The 17,298-nt window shown below is 55.0% G+C and overlaps 7 protein-coding genes across 7 annotated transcripts; 5 read left to right on the forward strand and 2 right to left on the reverse strand.

Annotated features, from left to right (window-relative positions):
• Positions 1-448: 448 nt before the first annotated feature.
• M409DRAFT_68404 (uncharacterized protein) lies at positions 449-1,270 on the reverse strand (the record flags this gene model as incomplete). Its single annotated transcript, XM_033817825.1, has 1 exon — positions 449-1,270. One exon carries the CDS (start codon positions 1,268-1,270, stop codon positions 449-451), a length of 822 nt encoding a protein of 273 aa, XP_033664344.1.
• Positions 1,271-2,229: 959 nt separating this feature from the next.
• M409DRAFT_57362 (uncharacterized protein) lies at positions 2,230-3,857 on the forward strand (the record flags this gene model as incomplete). The annotated part of the gene is made up of 4 exons (XM_033813609.1): positions 2,230-2,496; positions 2,697-2,852; positions 2,918-3,169; positions 3,489-3,857. 4 exons carry the CDS (start codon positions 2,230-2,232, stop codon positions 3,855-3,857), a joined length of 1,044 nt encoding a protein of 347 aa, XP_033664345.1.
• A 721-nt stretch (positions 3,858-4,578) lies between these two features.
• Positions 4,579-6,369, forward strand: M409DRAFT_57363 (uncharacterized protein; the record flags this gene model as incomplete). The annotated part of the gene is made up of 6 exons (XM_033813610.1): positions 4,579-4,800; positions 4,880-5,045; positions 5,093-5,205; positions 5,249-5,283; positions 5,674-5,986; positions 6,133-6,369. 6 exons carry the CDS (start codon positions 4,579-4,581, stop codon positions 6,367-6,369), a joined length of 1,086 nt encoding a protein of 361 aa, XP_033664346.1.
• A 737-nt stretch (positions 6,370-7,106) lies between these two features.
• On the forward strand, positions 7,107-8,449 carry M409DRAFT_57364 (uncharacterized protein; the record flags this gene model as incomplete). Its single annotated transcript, XM_033813611.1, has 3 exons — positions 7,107-7,760; positions 7,813-8,248; positions 8,307-8,449. The coding sequence occupies 3 exons, from the start codon at positions 7,107-7,109 to the stop codon at positions 8,447-8,449; spliced, it is 1,233 nt and encodes a 410-aa protein (XP_033664347.1).
• Positions 8,450-9,578: 1,129 nt separating this feature from the next.
• M409DRAFT_68405 (uncharacterized protein) lies at positions 9,579-11,441 on the forward strand (the record flags this gene model as incomplete). Its single annotated transcript, XM_033817826.1, has 1 exon — positions 9,579-11,441. One exon carries the CDS (start codon positions 9,579-9,581, stop codon positions 11,439-11,441), a length of 1,863 nt encoding a protein of 620 aa, XP_033664348.1.
• Positions 11,442-11,886: 445 nt separating this feature from the next.
• M409DRAFT_68406 (uncharacterized protein) lies at positions 11,887-13,638 on the forward strand (the record flags this gene model as incomplete). Its single annotated transcript, XM_033817827.1, has 1 exon — positions 11,887-13,638. The coding sequence occupies one exon, from the start codon at positions 11,887-11,889 to the stop codon at positions 13,636-13,638; it is 1,752 nt and encodes a 583-aa protein (XP_033664349.1).
• A 198-nt stretch (positions 13,639-13,836) lies between these two features.
• M409DRAFT_68407 (uncharacterized protein) lies at positions 13,837-16,981 on the reverse strand (the record flags this gene model as incomplete). Its single annotated transcript, XM_033817828.1, has 3 exons — positions 13,837-14,596; positions 15,307-16,886; positions 16,949-16,981. The coding sequence occupies 3 exons, from the start codon at positions 16,979-16,981 to the stop codon at positions 13,837-13,839; spliced, it is 2,373 nt and encodes a 790-aa protein (XP_033664350.1).
• Between the last annotated feature and the right edge of the window lie 317 nt (positions 16,982-17,298).

Genomic DNA, 17,298 nt, shown 5'->3' on the forward strand with positions numbered 1-17,298 from the left:
CAAGTCATGCTTTGGTTGGATTCGGTGTGGTGAATTTGACTTCAGCAAGAAAGCGAGTCGCTCTTGCAAGTCGCTGGCGCTGCTCACGGCTGTCGTCATGCGGGCTTTGGTGTTGAGGTGTTGAAGAGAGGAACCAGTCGAGGTTCAGATGTTTCGGTGGTCAGTGGTCGGCGGTGCGCTGTTCGTCACTGTGTTGAAGTCAGGTCCTGGAAGTCGCAGCTGCCGCGAGACATGGAGTGGTGGAAGAGAGCAGAAACGACTTCGGCGGCGGAACATGAAGATGGTGAAGATGCTTCTGGAAGTGGGTCTGCCATCCGCTTGTGGTTTTACATGTGACAGAGGTGCCGCCGCAGCAATACTGGTGGTCTTGCTGGCGGTTCATTCACACTTACTTCAGGGTATCATAACATCATATCATAGCTATACACAAGACGTCCAGTCTCACTGTTCATAGCTTCGCCTTCTCACGTTGCTTCTCCTGCTCCCACTGCCTCTTGATCCACCAACTCCTCACATAGCTCCAGCCTCCGCTCATCGCTGCCAGCGGTGGACAGAGCAACAGCAACCATGCCCACCACTGCGGACTGCCCGCCTTCACCTTTGTCATGACCTGATCAATCTGCCTCTTCAAATCGCCCTTATCCCCATCGTTCCAAACAACCACGCCGGCTTTGTCGCCTCTTCTCAAACACCTCTCGGCTTTGTCCCTCACGTCCCATTGTGCCGCAACACGGTTCTTCGCATCTTCCTCCGTCAAGAACGAGTCTCTCGCCATAAGCCGCTGCATCTGCACCTTCGGGTCATGCACCGCAACGACCAGTATAGTCCCGCAGAGCGGCTCCCAGCCAGACTCGAACAGCAACGGAACATCTAATACCACCGCCCAGCTGCCTCGAAGGTATGCGAACAGCATCTGCCTGTACATCTCCTTCCTCACCTCCGGATGCACAATCTTATTCAACGCCTTGCGATCCTCATCTCTTCCCTCGCCAAACACCCTCCGACCCAGCGCCGGGCGGTTCAGCGGCCTGCCCTTGCCATTATGTCCACGCTCGCCGCCATTCTCTACTGTAGGCTCAAGGAGAAGATCTGGCGTTGAAGGCCCGAAAGTCTCTACGATCTTCTTGTATCCTTGCGTTCCTGGCTCGACGACTTGCCGCGAGATCTTGTCGGCGTCTACGATCGGGAGGTTGTAGGGCGGAGCTTGGAGGATTTGGGAGACGGTGGATTTGCCGGTTGCGATGCTGCCCGTCAGGCCGAGGAGGAGCATGGTGGGCGGATGGGGGTGATCAGGGAGAGAAGTACGTATGTATCGAGCTCGAGGTGATGTCGATGTTGGGTACGGTGGAGACGCTGTTAGCGTATACCAAGGTTGGGAAGGATTGCGACGGTGGCCGGTCCGTTGGAAATTGATTGGGCGTGAAAGTAACGGCGTGGCATCCCTGTCCTGAACGTCACCTCTTGATTCTCTGCGATATAAAGGGCCGTCTTTGATATATTTCACGTTTTTCCAAGATACCAGGTGTGAATTTTGATGGTATGGGATGCTCGGGTGATGCTGCTGGTCGAACGTGAGCGGAGAAGTAGATGGAAGAAGTGCGCGACCCTTGATAGACGGCGACAGTACAAAGTGTCTTGGATAGTATTTACCTTGTCGAGGGCGGAAGCAATTATTTCGACTGTATGGTATGCTGGATGATATGAGGAGTACGATCTGTCTGCTGGATTATACGAGGAATACGAGCTGCTTGCGGGTTGATACGACGGATACGAAGTTGATGAGGATGACCAGCGAAAACGCGACATGCGACATGCGACGAACGTGAAGACGGCGACGACGTTCATGAGAATGGCCAGCGAAAGAACGCGACATGCGACGTGCGACGAACGTGAAGACAGCGGCAAGACGTGAAGATGAACAAACAACATTGAATACGCAAACTATTTGAATGAACCATTGATATGCTCGAAGTCTTCAGAGCCCAGACCGAAGTCGGGGAGCTGATGGCCTCCTCTTGCTCTCAGCATAGCCATGCCTGAGACTCTAGCCCCCTGGGCTCTATCTACCTATATACGGACAAGAAGCGATGGGTGACGGGGACATGGTGCAGCACTTTTATAGCCTTGGAAAGGCGTAAACCCGAGACATGCCGAAGCAATGGCAGTGTGCCTCATCTCGCAGGCTCGGTGCCTCGAGGCCGACACACGCACTCTGGGTGACTGCCTGACATGTTAAGGGAACAAGGGGGAAGGGGGCTGGGGGTGCAGGTGGTGCTGGCAGGGGCGCGAGGGGAGTTGGTGCGATGGGAGTTGGTGGCGCTGCCCGCTGCTGTTGTGGAAAGAAAGGAAGGAGGAAGTTGGAGGGGAATTTGCGGCGATTATATAGCTGGCGTCGGGGCAGTATGTGATCCGTGCGCTGGCCAGGATGACTCTTACGCGCGGTATGGAGGCCGCGGGCGTTCTGGAAACTTCTGCCAGGGACGGCAGCGAGGTGAGGTAGGTGAGGTCATCGGGAGTCGGGTGGTGGAGGGAGGTAGTGGAGGGTGACGTGGCTTTTTTGCAGCGACCGGATTAGGAAGGCACGAGATGAATTCCAACGATGTCTACTCCTGTCCTGGCACAACAGTCGCATACTCTGGTTTTGAACGAGAGAAATAGTAGTACCAGACTCAGAACAGTGTGCTCTGGCTCCGTAGCATATTTTTTGGTGGATTAGAGTGGTGTTGTGGTTGAGCTCTGGCGTTCCTGAGCAACCACGCGGAGGAGAGCAAGTCTTGGCGACCTGTTGGGGACTACGACATCACGAGTATTCAAAAGAGACGTATTGGAGAGATAGCATACACGATATTCAAGTAGGTTTTGAAGAAATCCATGATTACCATTCGATTGGCTCGACGCGACTTGCGATACTACTCAGCAAGCTTGGCACTTACCCAATACCATGGTTCCCATTTTCCGTGTCGCACTCTCGTCAAAATCTCCTTCTCACCTTCAAAATGTTCCATTTCTTCTCTCTCGCCCTCTCTCTCTCTGCCTCTCTCTCCACCCAGATTATTACTTTCCGACATCGCATCCACCTCAACCCTCTCGAAAACGACGCGCGAATCCCACCTCGACCGCCCAATCGCTGTGGCCTGGTGTTGAACATCAGCCACGGGGACCAGCAAAGGTACGAAAACTCAGAAGAAATACCCTTCCACCGAGCGCAAGCCAAGCTCTGCGACGCATCAAGCCGTGAAAGCGTCCTTTGTGTACGACGCCTTGCGTCTTTTTGCGAATGTCCTCGAAATGGCGAAAGACGCAGCGATTGGGAGATGGGAGTTGTGGTTTTGGTGTCATTGAAAGGGATGGAGATGAGTGAGATGATGGTGGCCAGTCCAGATGGAAGCCATGCAAGTGCCAACCAGCTGGCGATTGACTCACGGGGGCTTGCAAGGCTCCATCAAAACCTATGGTCGCCATTCATCTTGCGATGACTGCGCTGACAGTTTCAACTTCGCGGACACGCTCGACCTGCGTTGTATCACCGACCATTGTGGAGAGAGATCTGCGGTTCAAAAAACAATCTCAACCACGAAGCGAAGACGTACAAGCTTGACAAATCACCAGGTCCGGGCGCGCACAAGAGTCGGCGGCAGTTTGTGCAATCAGCCGCCTTAACGACGGAGCTTGGATGTCTTCAACATGCTTCGCGCCTGCTTGCCAATATGCTCCGTCGGGCACGCGGTAGGCGCGGTGGTTGGTCGATACAAGGCAGGCTCGAGTTGAGAAGGTGGAACATCATGGCAACGGCGGACGAGGTTGGATACACGGCGGAGATCAGTGATGAGAAGAAGGCGATGCGAGCCATCCAATGAGAGCTGGTCTCTTCAGCATCTGCCGAATAATTCTGAGGTCTTCAAGTGTATCAGCTGGGTCTGGAACGCAACTTCTCCCGCCCCCAGCCTCAAGCACCTCCTGGCCTCTCCAAACCGCCTTTTCGTGCCCTCGATTTCTGTGGATGAAGCCCCTGGCCGTGCTCCTAAAAATGAAAGGCCTACATCGATGTCGGCATTGTGGCAACCAGCAACCCACACCAACATCACTTCGAAGTCGTAACAAGCCGGTGTTCATCACCATCCCAATCACCTACCTTGAGTCTGTTTGCACATGCGCCCCGGCGCGCGGCAGACCAGCGATCGATGGGCACGATGACGGGCTGGAGAGACTGGAAGTGCAGAGAAACATAAAGGGAAAGAGACCGGTGACGAAAACAAAAAGCAGCAAGCACCATCCGACGAGAGTTGGTATTGCAAGATCTGCGAACAGATTCGGAGGTCTCCGTGTACATGAACTGGGCACATTTAAGCCAACCATCTCGCTCTCTCCTCCGACCACCCTCGAACCATCCACCTCCCGCCGTCGGTGGTTCTGCTGACCAAATCTGGGACTCTTTCCTGTGAAGAAAAAAGGGTTCAGCCGAAGCTGAGTGGGGGACACGATCATCAGTGTGGAGGTGTCATCAACGCCGAAGCTCAGTAAACCGTGAAAGTGATACAATGATATCAGTGTGCTTCCCCACCTTCTGTCTGTTTGCAAATGCGTCCTTCGGGATGCGCGGCAGACCAGGCGATCGGCGGCGTGGTGGTGTGTGGGAGGGACGGGAGGCGTCTTGTGGGAGAGAGGAGGCTCGATCGTTCGATGTCGTCGGCCGGTGATGACAAGAAGGCTGAAGGCGGATGTTGGGAGACTGGTGTCCGTCATGGCCAAGGAGCTGAGGCCGGTGACGGAGTTGAATCGAGCCTGAGGTTGGTGCAAGATGTGGGATGGAGTGTTCGATGGGTGTTGCTCATGAGAACCGAGAAAGAGTTGGGAAAGGAAGGGTAGGACACGCTGGTAGGACGTGAGCGAGGATGGCGAGGATGAGGATAGAAGTCTGAAGTGGAAGATGAGGAGCGCGGAGTTTTGTACTTGGGATGGGAGAGGCGCAGCACACATTGTTTACTTGCAAGAGCGGCGAGGACGATGGCTCTTCAAGTCTTGGAAAGAGAGAGTCGATTATGGAGGTAAGTCGCCACCCTCAAGCAAGAAGGACTGAACACCTTGAAAGCAGGCACACCGAGACGATGTTCGAACCAGGGAGACGAGTTGAAGAAGACCTGCGAACCACATGAGAAGATACTTCTGCTGAGATGGTGCATGGGCGCATCACCAGGTAGTGAGCCTGTGCGCAAGAAGTCTACCAGGACATCATGAACTGTTTGTCAAGAGAGGACCTGCAAGGCAAATCAACGGACACAACAGGTAAGTAGTGACCACTCGAACCCTACGTAGAAGGAAAGCATACTGCACAAGCTGACGAGTTCATGATACACGGCAACGGCGGCCGACTTGAACGATGCAAGGAGGAGTATCTCGACCACACCGCTCATGGGCAGGCTCGAACGACTACGTCTGTCAGACACGACAACAACACGGACATCTGTGTTCCAGAATTAGGGTCTGCAGAGGACTGCATCGCAACAAGACGACATGAAGGCATCGTCAGCCGATTGTGATGCTCATCCACGAAGAGCACCTGCCATCGTAGAGACTGGATCTGCGAATCAAAATGTCTCGGGCAAGTACCTCCTTTGATTTGCGGAGGACGTCTACGCTGAACCGCAGTATGTGGACGCTGATGCGATATTGCAGTCGCTGGGGTATGGAGGGATCGCCGAACTTCCGCAGTAGTTATGGGACGATGCTGGTGAGGGTGTTGGTGCTTGAGGACACGACCGAAGAACTCAAGGCTGTGTATCAGATTCAGGTTCAGAATGCCTGGAAGCTGCAGACTCTCACTCGTAGTGAGGAAGTCAACGCTCGCAATCAAACGTCGGAGTTGACAAGTCTGGCACCCAATGGAGCTTTCTTCCGCATCGCATCTCCCGCCAAAAGGTCTCTCTCGTCACCCGCCTCATCTCACAGATCCAGAACCCCATCTACGCAGACCGCTACCGCGCCGCAAGTATCCTCTCCAGCGCTGGCCTCTATGCCGTAACATACACTTAACCTCCAAAGCTCAACCTCACCCAAGACAGCGCCCTCGCCAATACGACCCTCCAAATCATCACTTCCCAACCCGAAACGCTCATCAACCTACGCGACACCTAGCTCCAGCAAGCTCTGAGCTACGCAGGCGTATACGAAACACACTACGCCTCCACCTCCGCCATCATCCTCGCGGGCTACCAGCAACAAACGCCCATCCAAACTCTATACCTCTATATCCCCGGCAGCGGTTTCAGCACCACGCACGTCACCCTCGAGGCCAATCGAACTCTCCTCTTGACACTCAGTGACAAGCCGCAGCTGAAGAAGACACGGGTCTTGGATCCTGTGGGTGTATGATACAAAGGAGAAGTTGATTCCGAATGGGCTGGGGAGGTTCCAGGTGGGCCCGTGCTGTTTTTTTGCTGGGCTGATTTGCGTTGGCAGATCGGTTCTATTTCCCGGAGAGTAGCATGACAGATGACTCGTGAGTCTATCCCAAGGCGGAAACCACCGTGGCCCTGTGAGAAAATCTTCATGTTAGCGAGGCGAAGGAAAGACCTGGCAGAACACAACTTCAGCTGTGCACCCGGCTCCTTTTTCTTCCAAGATACGGCGAGATCCTGCAAGCGACTACGACGACATCCATCAGCCATGAACAGTGCAGCCATTGCCACTTTTTTCCTTACTAAATGTTATAGTTGCGCTCGACGACTTTTCCAACGCCTCGTCGGCAAGGCTTAACGCCGACTTGCCGAACTGAGTAAGCCCTGCCGATTTTACGGAGCTGTGCTTCAATAACCACCGCCAAGAAAAGGAGAGATGTTCATCCGAATGCCTATATCTGGTCAATGTCTGGAGCTCGAACAGGTGGTTGCAGGTGATCGGAACGATATGCTGCCGTTCCCTGAAGCAAGGCTGCGTTGATTGTCACGCTTGATTGTGGCTGCAAGGCGTCCGCATTCGACTCCTCTACACAAAGGACGCTCTATAAGCAGAGCAAAGACATTGTGCGCGGATTGATAAGCCCCGTTCGTCTCAATAGCGATATATTGCAGCATCACCAATGGCAATGCCTCAATCTCGCCGCATCCACCATGTCCCTCCAATCCCTCCAATCCCTCCTCCTCGCCACCTTTCACCTCCTCACAGCAAACTACTTCCTCCTCCCATCCCCTCCACCCCTCCCCACCAACCCCATGAAGCACATCATCATCATCGGCGGCTCCTTCGCCGGCATCAGCACCGCCCACCGCATCCTCAAACAAGCCTCCAAAACCACCGCCGCGCCCTTCAAAATCACCCTCGTCTCACGTGACACGCACTTTTACTGGAACATCGCGGCGCCGCGCGCGGTGATGCCGGGACAATTTGAGGATGAGAAGCTGTTCCTGCCGATTGCGGAGGGGTTCAAGGGGTATCCGGCTGTGAGGGTGGAGGTTGTTGTTGGGGAAGCAGTGGGGGTGGATGTTGAGGGGAAGGAGCTGGAGGTTTGTGTTGATGGTGCTGGGGTTGGGGAAAAGAGGATGCTGCGGTATGATTTTTTGATAGTGGGGACGGGGTCGAGTTCGAGGGAGGGGATGCCGTTTAAGTCTTTGGGGTCGACGGAGGGTACGCGGGAGGCTTTGCGTGGCCTGCAGGAGCGTGTGAAGGGTGCTGAGACAATTGTTGTGCTTGGGGCGGGGCCGACGGGCGTGGAGATTGCCGGTGAACTGAGTGGGGAGTATGGTGCTGCGAAGAAGATTTATCTTGTGAGTTGTTTGGGACATAAAGTATGATCGTCGCTAAACCCACATGATATAGTTCTCCAGGGCGGCTGCCGTACTCGAAGGCCGACCAGCCAGCGTATCCCAAACGGCACTGAAGCAGCTCCAAAAACTCAACGTAGACGTCAGGGTTTCCACGAGCATCGAGACCATCACCGACCTCCCCGACGGCCGGCAGGAACTCACCACGTCCAAGGGGGAGAAAGTCGTCGCCGACCTCTGTATCCCCACATACGGCGTCCAACCCAACTCATCCTACGTCCCCGCGCAGTTCCTCGACGCCAACGGCTTCATCAAAGTGGACGAGTACCTCGCCGTCAGAAACGCAGACGGCGTCTTCGCTATAGGTGACGTCTCCGACGCCGAGCCCCCTCAGTTCTGGTTCGTCGATAAGCAGTCCCTCCACATGGCGAAGAACATGGTCCTTACCTTGAGCGGGAAGACGCCCGTTCCTTATAAAGTCTCAACAACAGGTAAGCGTTGACGGTTTTTGGCCCGAATGTGTTTGATGCTGACGAATGAGTCTGTTAGGCATGATGGGTGTGCAAATCGGGAAAAAGGGTGGGACGGGGCATTTTGGGAGTTTCAAGTTGCCTGGATGGCTTGTGGCGATGTTGAGGAAGTCGCTGTTTGTGGAAAATTTGGCGAGGACGGTTGATGGGTCGATGCTTTGAAAGCTATGCGGTGCGTAATGGGTTAGAATTCGGTTTGCCTTGGCTAGCCACCGTAATGGTCGGTGTCTATCCGTCTTTGTCGAATCTCTTCATACATTTCCAGAGCCTGACTTCCATCTCATCCGAGAGGAAGAGTAGCGAATGATTGCATGCATCGTAGACCGCGTGTTTCCAGTGGCTTATCTCGAGAGGCAGTGTGATTGGAGGGACCTTCAGAATATGCCCATCGATAACTGAGATGACGATGGACGTTTTGGGAGGCATCAAGTCACATCTGAGAGTGATAAAGGGCTTTTGGTCCGACTACCTCCTAGGACTTTCGTAGAAGGTCCCGTCGCATCTCTCCTAGAATTTCTTGCCCTACAGGGATCTTGGGTCTTTCGCGGCAACGCCTCCAAGCGCCCTCAAAGATTAGCCAACGAGTTATTGCTGTTCGTATGCGCTTCGTATGTCGAGCAGCACGCTTTTGAGCAGGTGAGGTCGCATCCGGCATATGCAAAAGAAGGTAGGTATGCATCCGCCTCAGCGGAAAAGATCTCCGATCTACTGATCGCCACGTCTTCCTCTTTCGCCATCCGCCAGCGGGGTAGCGAAATGTGGCTTGGTGAAAAAGAACAGCTGGCTCGTCCAAGAGTGCAGCTTTGAGTGTTGCTACTGCACGTCCAAAGTGCGACCTATGCCAGACCGAGGCATGAGCTGCGCAGTCGAGGGTGACGTAAGAACAAGGTTTGTCTGGAAGAGGAAAATAGCGGGGCTAGTGGTGTCTTTCTGTCCAATCGGAAGGGTGTCATTTGTCGCCAGGCACATAGCCGTGTTTGCCGATTTCTGAATGCTGGAAGTGAGTGCTGCGATGCTTTTTGCGGGTTGTCGAGAGCAGAATCGACAGACGAATGGGAGCAGCATTGATTACACGCCATTTGCTTTCATTCCAATTTATACCGACGCTAAGGCACGCTTCCCCACACCCGACTTGGATGCAGAGTGGTCGAGGCCGGATGTGCTGCGGTTGGCATAAAAGTAAGCTGAGGGCCACATTCGTCTGCTTTTGTTTCGCTCCCTGTCCCTTTCGCCCACCACCCATTGTCTCTCCTCACCACTGCCACCGAACACCACGACACCACCCTCAGCCATGGAGACTCTCCTCCGCCAGTCGCGGGCCATGTGTCCGTTCCTGAACAAGACGTCGCCCGCCACCCTGCGCTCCATGTCCACCAGCACCACCATGCAGCACGCTGCTCCCGGTGGCGGTGCCATGAGCAACCTCCAGATCATCGCCCGCCGCTGCCCCGTCATGGGAAAGGCTTTGTCCGTCCAGAGCGCCCGCAATGGCAACTCCGCCCTCGCCGGTGCTTTTGGTGGCTGCCGCGCCTACCACGCCAAAGTCCCACGAGCCAACTTGCACACAACCCGACCCAACGAGGCCCAAGCTGTCGATGTCCACCAGATTCGCCGCGACCATCCTCCCTATAGCCCACCGAATGCGAGATCTGCTGCGACTCCCACGCCGAACAGAGAAACCCTCTCCACCCCGCCACCCCCACCGCAGGCTGCTCGGTTTGATTACGAGGGGTTCTACCAGAATGAGTTGGACAAGAAGCACAAGGACAAATCTTACCGCTACTTCAACAACATCAACCGTTTGGCGCAGGAGTTCCCCAAGGCACACATGGCGACCAAGGAAGAGCGTGTGGATGTTTGGTGCTCGAATGACTACCTTGGAATGGGTCGCAACCCACAGGTTTTGAAAAAGATGCACGAGACGTTGGATATGTACGGTTCTGGCGCTGGTGGCACACGTAACATTTCTGGACACAATCAGCACGCCATGGCATTGGAAGGCACTCTGGCCCAACTCCACGCCAAGGAGTCTGCCCTTGTCTTCTCCTCATGCTACGTTGCCAACGATGCTACACTGGCGACTCTTGGAAGCAAGTTTCCCAACTGTGTGATTCTGAGCGACAGCATGAACCATGCATCCATGATTCAGGGCATCCGCCATTCCGGAGCGAAGAAGCTGGTGTTCAAGCACAACGATACAGCCGACTTGGAGAGCAAGCTGGCTTCGCTTCCCGCAGATGTGCCCAAGATAATTGCTTTTGAGAGCGTGTACAGCATGTGCGGCAGCATTGGACCGATTGAAGAGATTTGCGATTTGGCCGAGAAGTATGGAGCGATCACTTTCCTCGATGAAGTCCATGCTGTTGGAATGTACGGGCCAAACGGCGCTGGAGTTGCTGAGCATCTCGACTACGACGTATACGCGAGCGGCACGAACACCAAGGGCACCGTCCAGGACCGTGTTGACATCATCACTGGCACTCTGGGCAAGGCTTACGGATGCGTTGGTGGATACATTGCGGGCTCCGCAAAGATGGTGGATACTGTCCGATCATTGGCTCCAGGTTTCATCTTCACAACTTCCCTCCCACCAGCGACCATGGCAGGTGCCAAGACTGCCATTGAGTACCAGATGGCTTACCAGGGCGACCGCCGTCTGCAACAGCTCCACACTCGGGCAGTCAAGTCTGCACTTGAGGAGCGCGATATTCCGGTCATGCCAAACCCTTCGCACATCATTCCAGTTCTCGTTGGCAATGCCGAGCTTGCCAAGAAGGCATCTGATCTCCTTCTCGAGAAGCATCAAATCTACGTCCAGGCCATCAACTATCCCACCGTTCCAGTCGGCCAGGAGCGTCTCCGCATTACCCCAACCCCAGGCCACGTCAAGGAGTTCCGCGAGCATCTCGTAGGCGCACTCGTGAGTGTCTGGGATGAGCTTAGTCTCAAGCGCACCTCTGAGTGGGCTGCCGAGGGTGGCTTTATTGGTGTTGGAGAGAAGAACGCGCCTGCTGTCGAGCCTATGTGGACTGATGAGCAGCTCGGCCTCAAGGACATCGCCCGTGAGATGAAGCAGGAGGGTGCCCACGGTGTCCTTGAGCGTGTTCTCGATTTCGAGAGACGCCAAGCTCAGGCCGTCGCCGCGGCTGCTTAGATGCAGCAAGAGAGATAGAACTGCAAACACGCGTTGATATTACGATGATTTTGGACGAGATGCTTTGAAGTGTGGATGATGGTTTATAGTCGAGAGAGTTACGACTCACCAGAATACGATCTTTTGATCCTTCTTTTGCTCCGGGTCTGGCTGCGTGCCCACCCGTTGAGCTTGCAACCAATTTTTCTGTCCCGATTTCTTTGCTCTTCTCATCGACATCGTCTGTCGGCGTTTGATTCACCTCGACATTATTTTTTGCCTTCTCATTGGTCGGTAGGCGACGAGCTTAAACCAGGCGTCCTATCTCCACTTCACCTCGCCGAGTATCGCTGTGGCTAGTCACCACGGCCAACTCTAGAGGATCCTGTAGTCATTGAGAACTCCCTCGTAAGTGTCAAACTTCCTCACTCCTCCCATTTCACCTTCCATTCGTCCATTCTCCACTATGTCCACCGCAACGACTCCCGACACTCTCTTCCTCAACGCCACCGTAATCGACGGCTCAGGCACCACTCCTCGTTACATAGCCAGCGTGCTCGTTCACGATGGACTCATCCACTCCATCCGCAAAGGCCAAGACACCTACTCGCCCCAAGAAATCGAAGACTTCCGCAAGAGCAACACCAAGATCATCGACTGCGACTCCGGAAAATGGACACTCACCCCAGGCTTCATCGACATGCACGCCCACTCCGACCTTTCCCTCCTCCACACCCCGGCGCACTTGGCGAAAATCACGCAAGGCGTCACGACGGAAGTCATAGGCCAGGATGGGATCTCCTACGCCCCCGTCGACGACGCAGCGATGGCGAGGATCCGGCAGCAGATCGCCGGGTGGAATGGCAATCCCGATGACGAAGGATTCTTTGAGAGGTGGCGGAGCGTGAAGGAGTATCTAGACGTGCTGGATCGGGAGAAGACGGCGACGAACGTGGCGTTTCTGGTCCCGCAGGGGAATTTGAGGATTCTGGTCAAAGGGTGGGATTCGAGTCCCGCGACGGAGGACGAGATTGGGAAGATGAAAGTTTTGCTTGCCAAGGCCATGGAGGATGGTGCGGTGGGGATGTCGAGCGGGTTGACGTACGTGCCCGGGATGTTTGCCACGGATGAGGAGTTGGGCCAGTTGTGTGAGGTTGTGAGGGAGTATGGAGGGTATTATTGTCCGCATACGAGGAGTTATGGCAAGGGGGCTTTGCAGGCGTATCGGGAGATGGTTGATCTGGCGAGGAAGACGGGGGTGAAGTTGCATTTGACGCACGCGACGATGAACTATGAGGAGAATGCGGGGCGAGCGGGAGAGTTGATTGCGATGATTGATGAGGCCATTCAGGAGGGCGTGAACATTAGTCTCGACACGTATCCCTACCTTCCCGGCTCGACGACGTTGGCGAGTACCTTGCCATCCTGGGCAGCGAGCGCGGCAGATCCAGTCGCCGTGCTCAACAACCCAGACCTCATAGCAAAGATCAAACACGAAGCGCTCGTCGACGGCACAGACGGCTGCCACGGCTGCACGCTCCACTGGGACATCCTCGAAATCGGCGGCGTGCGCAACAAAGCCCTCATCTCGCACTACGTCGGCAAAACCATCGCCCAAATCGCCACGGAACAGAACCAAGACCCCTTCGACACCTACATCCAGATCCTGAAAGACGACTCCTTCGACAGCACCATCCTCTCCCACTCCGGCCACGAAGGCAACGTCCGCCAGATCATGCGTCATCCGCGCCACACCGGCGGCTCCGACGGCATCCTCACCAGCACGAAACCGCACCCGCGAGGCTGGGGCACGTTCCCGCGCTACCTGGGCCACTACGCCCGCGACTTGCCCCGCGGCACGAGCAGGAACATCTACCACGCAACATGCACATCCTCTTTCGACACCGTCCCGCCGGAGACGATCTTCGCCGGAGGTCTGGAAGAAGCCGTCGCGCACCTGACGTCTCGACCGGCTTCGATCATCCGCGCGGAGGATCGGGGGCTGGTGCGGGAGGGTTTCCGGGCGGATTTGTGTGTTTTTGATAAGGACGAGGTGAGGGATGAGGCTACGTATGCGGATCCTCAGCGGGCGGCGAGGGGCGTTGGGTGGGTTTTGGTTAATGGGGTTGTGGTGGTGGAGAGCGGGGTGCCGAATGAGGGGAGGGCGGGGCGGACGGTTAGGTTGAGGAGGGAGGGGAGGGAGTGGGTTGTTAGGTGAGGATGCTCAAGTGGATGGGAAACGGGCATAGAAACATAGGCGGTGGCGTTGATTGGGGCTTTCAACAAGAATGTGACGACTATGGAGAAAGCGGACGAGTGAATCATAAGGCAGAGATGGACATCACTCCTGGTGATGATAAGCACGATTCCAAGAGAACTCCCTCATTTCTAGCTATGAGGACAGAGATGGTCAACCCTATGACTTCGACATCCCCCTCGACCTCTCCGCCGCAACCATAATAGCATCCGTAAACGCCGACCTCACCCCCCTCTTCTCGAGCTCGAAGAACGCCCGTATCGAACAACCCCCCGGCGACGCAATCCTCTCCCTCAACGCGCTCGGGTGATTGCCCGCCGGCACCAACTTCAACATCCCAATCGCACTATCCACAACGAACTCCTGGGCTTCAGGTCGTTTGATCCCCTCCGCCACGGCAGCGTCGAGAAGCCCGTCGATGGCCAGCAAGAGCAAAGAACCCGCACATCCTACCAGCACGGCGGAAATATCGAATGTGCTCTCCGCGACGAACTGCACCCGGCCGACCTGCTCGAAAATCCACGTCGCGATATGCAGATTCCGCTCCGTGAGCGTGGAAAAATCGGCCGTACAAAGCGACACAGCTTCGCGGATCGTAGCGGCCATATTGGGCATCACGCGGACGACTTGCAATGGACTGCTTCCGTCGTCTTGTGACCCTGCTAGACGTTTGATTTCCGCAGTTGTGATGCCTGCCATGATGCTTATGATTAGTTTGCCGCGCATCGATTCGCGGAGTCCTGGGGCGGAGAAGACGGCTTCTCGTTTTATGGGTTTGATGGCGAGGATCACGACGTCGGCGGTTTGGATGGCCTGGACGTTTTGTTGGGAGGGGAGGATTTCGACTTTTGGGGTAGAGGTATTGCTGTTGAGTTCATCTTGGAGCCGTTCCTGAGAGGCGTGAGTGCCGACTGTGGCGCTGAGTGTCTCGAGGCCAAAGGAGTTGTCGAGGGGGGAGAGGATTCCTTTGGCGACGGCGGTGCCGAGGGTGCCTGATGGTTTGTGTTAGTCGTGGGGTGTTACTTCGAGTTATGGTGACATTTGGCGGGTTACCGCAGCCGATTACGGCTACTTTGACACCTGTTGAGTTCGTCATGTTGAGGAGCGATGCAAGTTGCAGGCAAACTTGCTTGTGATGAAGAAGACGAAACGGGATCTTTCGAAGAGCGAGGACAGCCCGGAAGATGAAGATTGATTGATGCGACCGCTGGGTTCTCAGGTGATAGGTACGACAGTGACGTCCTTGGTTCCCGAGAGATAGAGATTGGATGCAATCGGGACAGCCTTGAACGGGCAGCTCACCGGCCCGAGAGTCGTGGGCCGAGAAATTAATGAGGTACGCCATTGCAAAGATCTACCCGGACGACTCGGACCGGTTGGCAAGATGAATTTGCAGCTACAGATTCCACTGTCAGCCGCCATGGCAATCGAATAGTCATTGATACAGGGACTGTAGCTTGTACGAGCACCAGGCCCCGGCGAACACAATCATTTGGGGGCACACTACGGCTTGTTTACAACTGGAGATTCTTAAAATCAAACGAGACCATTATTGTTTCCGTACGATCCATTTGCCAAAAGTACTACGGCAGATGGCAATCACTCAAAGTGCTACTCCCCGACACGAACGAATCCTTGACACACCGAATGCTCGAAAACCTGAGCAGCACATTCGCGGAGTTGGCTTTATCGTTCGTCCCGCTCGATCTCGCTCCGCCGAACGTATGCGCCCCAATGACGGCTCCGGTGCATTTGTCGTTGATGCAGAACATGCCGACGGAATCTCTCAGAAGCAAGTCCGCAGTCTGCACTGCCTCTCTGTCTCTGGCGAAAATGGATCCTGCGAGGCCGTATTCTGAGAGGGTATCGATTTGCTTGCAGACGTTTTCGAATCCTTCTGGGAACGAGTCGTCGTATGTCTGTATGGAGAAGAGGGGCCCGAAGAGCTCTTTTGTTATCAAGTCCGATTGCAGGTTTTCCTGGCTGTGTTTGATTTCGAAGATGGCGGGTTGGACGAAGAAGCCTTTCGCATCGTCGATCTTGCCGCCGAAGAGGAGAGCGTGGCCTTCCTGCTGAGCGCTGGCGACGGCCGAGCGGAATCTTTCAAGCGCGGCTTTCGACACGATCGGTCCGAGCGGGTGGTGTAGCTGCTTGACATTGTCGCCATGTGTGAATTTCGCTGGTTCTCTGAGGATCGCTTTTTTCAAATATCCACGAGTCCACATCGATTGTGGCACGAAGAGCAAAGACATGGCGCTGCACTTTTGCCCCTGGAATTCGAACGCTGAGCGAACGGCCGCCGAAGCAATCCAGTCAACATCTTCAGCACACGAGTTATGCACGAGATGGAAGTTCTTCCCACCACTCTCGCCGACTATACGTGGAAACGTTTTGTAAACATGCGAGTTCGTCCCAATTCGAGCCCACAGACTTCGAAGCACAGCAGAAGACCCCGTGTAGTGCAACCCAGAGAAATCTCGACTCGCCAGCGCAGGCTCCACGACAGTAGCCGGATCCGATACCGGCAGGAACTGAACCATCCCCGGCGGCAGTTCAGCCTCTTCCATAACCAGGTAAAGGATATAATTCGCCAACGCAGCCATCGGCGAAGGCTTCCACAACACAACATTCCCAAGCAGCGCCGGGGTAAACGCAATATGCGCGCCCAGAGCCGTGAAATTGAACGGTGAGATTGCGAGCACGAAGCCCTCCAGAGGTCGATAGTCGAGCTTGTTATACGCTGCATCAGATTGCTTTTGCGGTTGCTGTTGGTACATCTGATCGCAGAAGTAGACGTGGAAGTTCAGCGTGTCGATCACTTCGGCGACGCAGTCGCCTTCGGCTTGTCCGCAGGTTTTGCCTTGGCCGAGCATCGTCGCGGCCATGAGTTGCCATCTATACTTGGTTTCGACGAGTTTCGCGGCGCGCTTGTAGATCGCTGCGCGGTGGTGGAAGGGCGTGTTGGCCCATTTCTGGCGAGCGGCGAGAGCGCCAGGGATGGCTTTGGACGCGATTGTTTCTTGGTCGACTTCGTGGTAGGTGGCTACTGGAGGACCGGCGTGGTTCCAGGGGTTGGTTTGGGAGGATTGGGGACCTTGGAAGAATCTTTTGCCGTTGATTATGGAGGGGATTTGAATGGAGCTGCTTTCGAGTTCGGAGAGAGTGGATTTCAGGAGCTCTCGTTCTTGCGAGACGGGGGCGTAAGAGTGCTGCGCAATGTGGTTAGTCACCGACGTCGAGTGTCATCAAGACTGCTGTGGCAGCTACTTACCCCTTCAAAATTCTCTGGTTCGGGGATCCTCATCTTGGCGGTCTTTTGAGAAGACTATACGCTCACACTGGACTGGCGAAAACGAGGAGGTATTCCAATTCCTCAAAAGATGGCTGGAAACATGACAAAGACGCAACTTGCTATTTGATTTTAGATCGTCCTTGTCGTTGCTTTGCCCTACAACCAAGTGGGATAATGATATCGGACTTGGAGGCCGACGGGGCACGTCGGACCGAGAAAAGGGACGTGGCTATCGGCCCGAGATGATAAGGCTGCAGTGAGCGTCACATCACATGCTACTTGTGCCGCCCACGCTTACGTTGGTTTTCCAGCTAGGCTTCTTATAGGAA

The sequence above is a fragment of the Zasmidium cellare genome, assembly GCF_010093935.1.
Source record: "Zasmidium cellare ATCC 36951 unplaced genomic scaffold M409scaffold_30, whole genome shotgun sequence".
NCBI lineage: Eukaryota > Fungi > Ascomycota > Dothideomycetes > Mycosphaerellales > Mycosphaerellaceae > Zasmidium > Zasmidium cellare.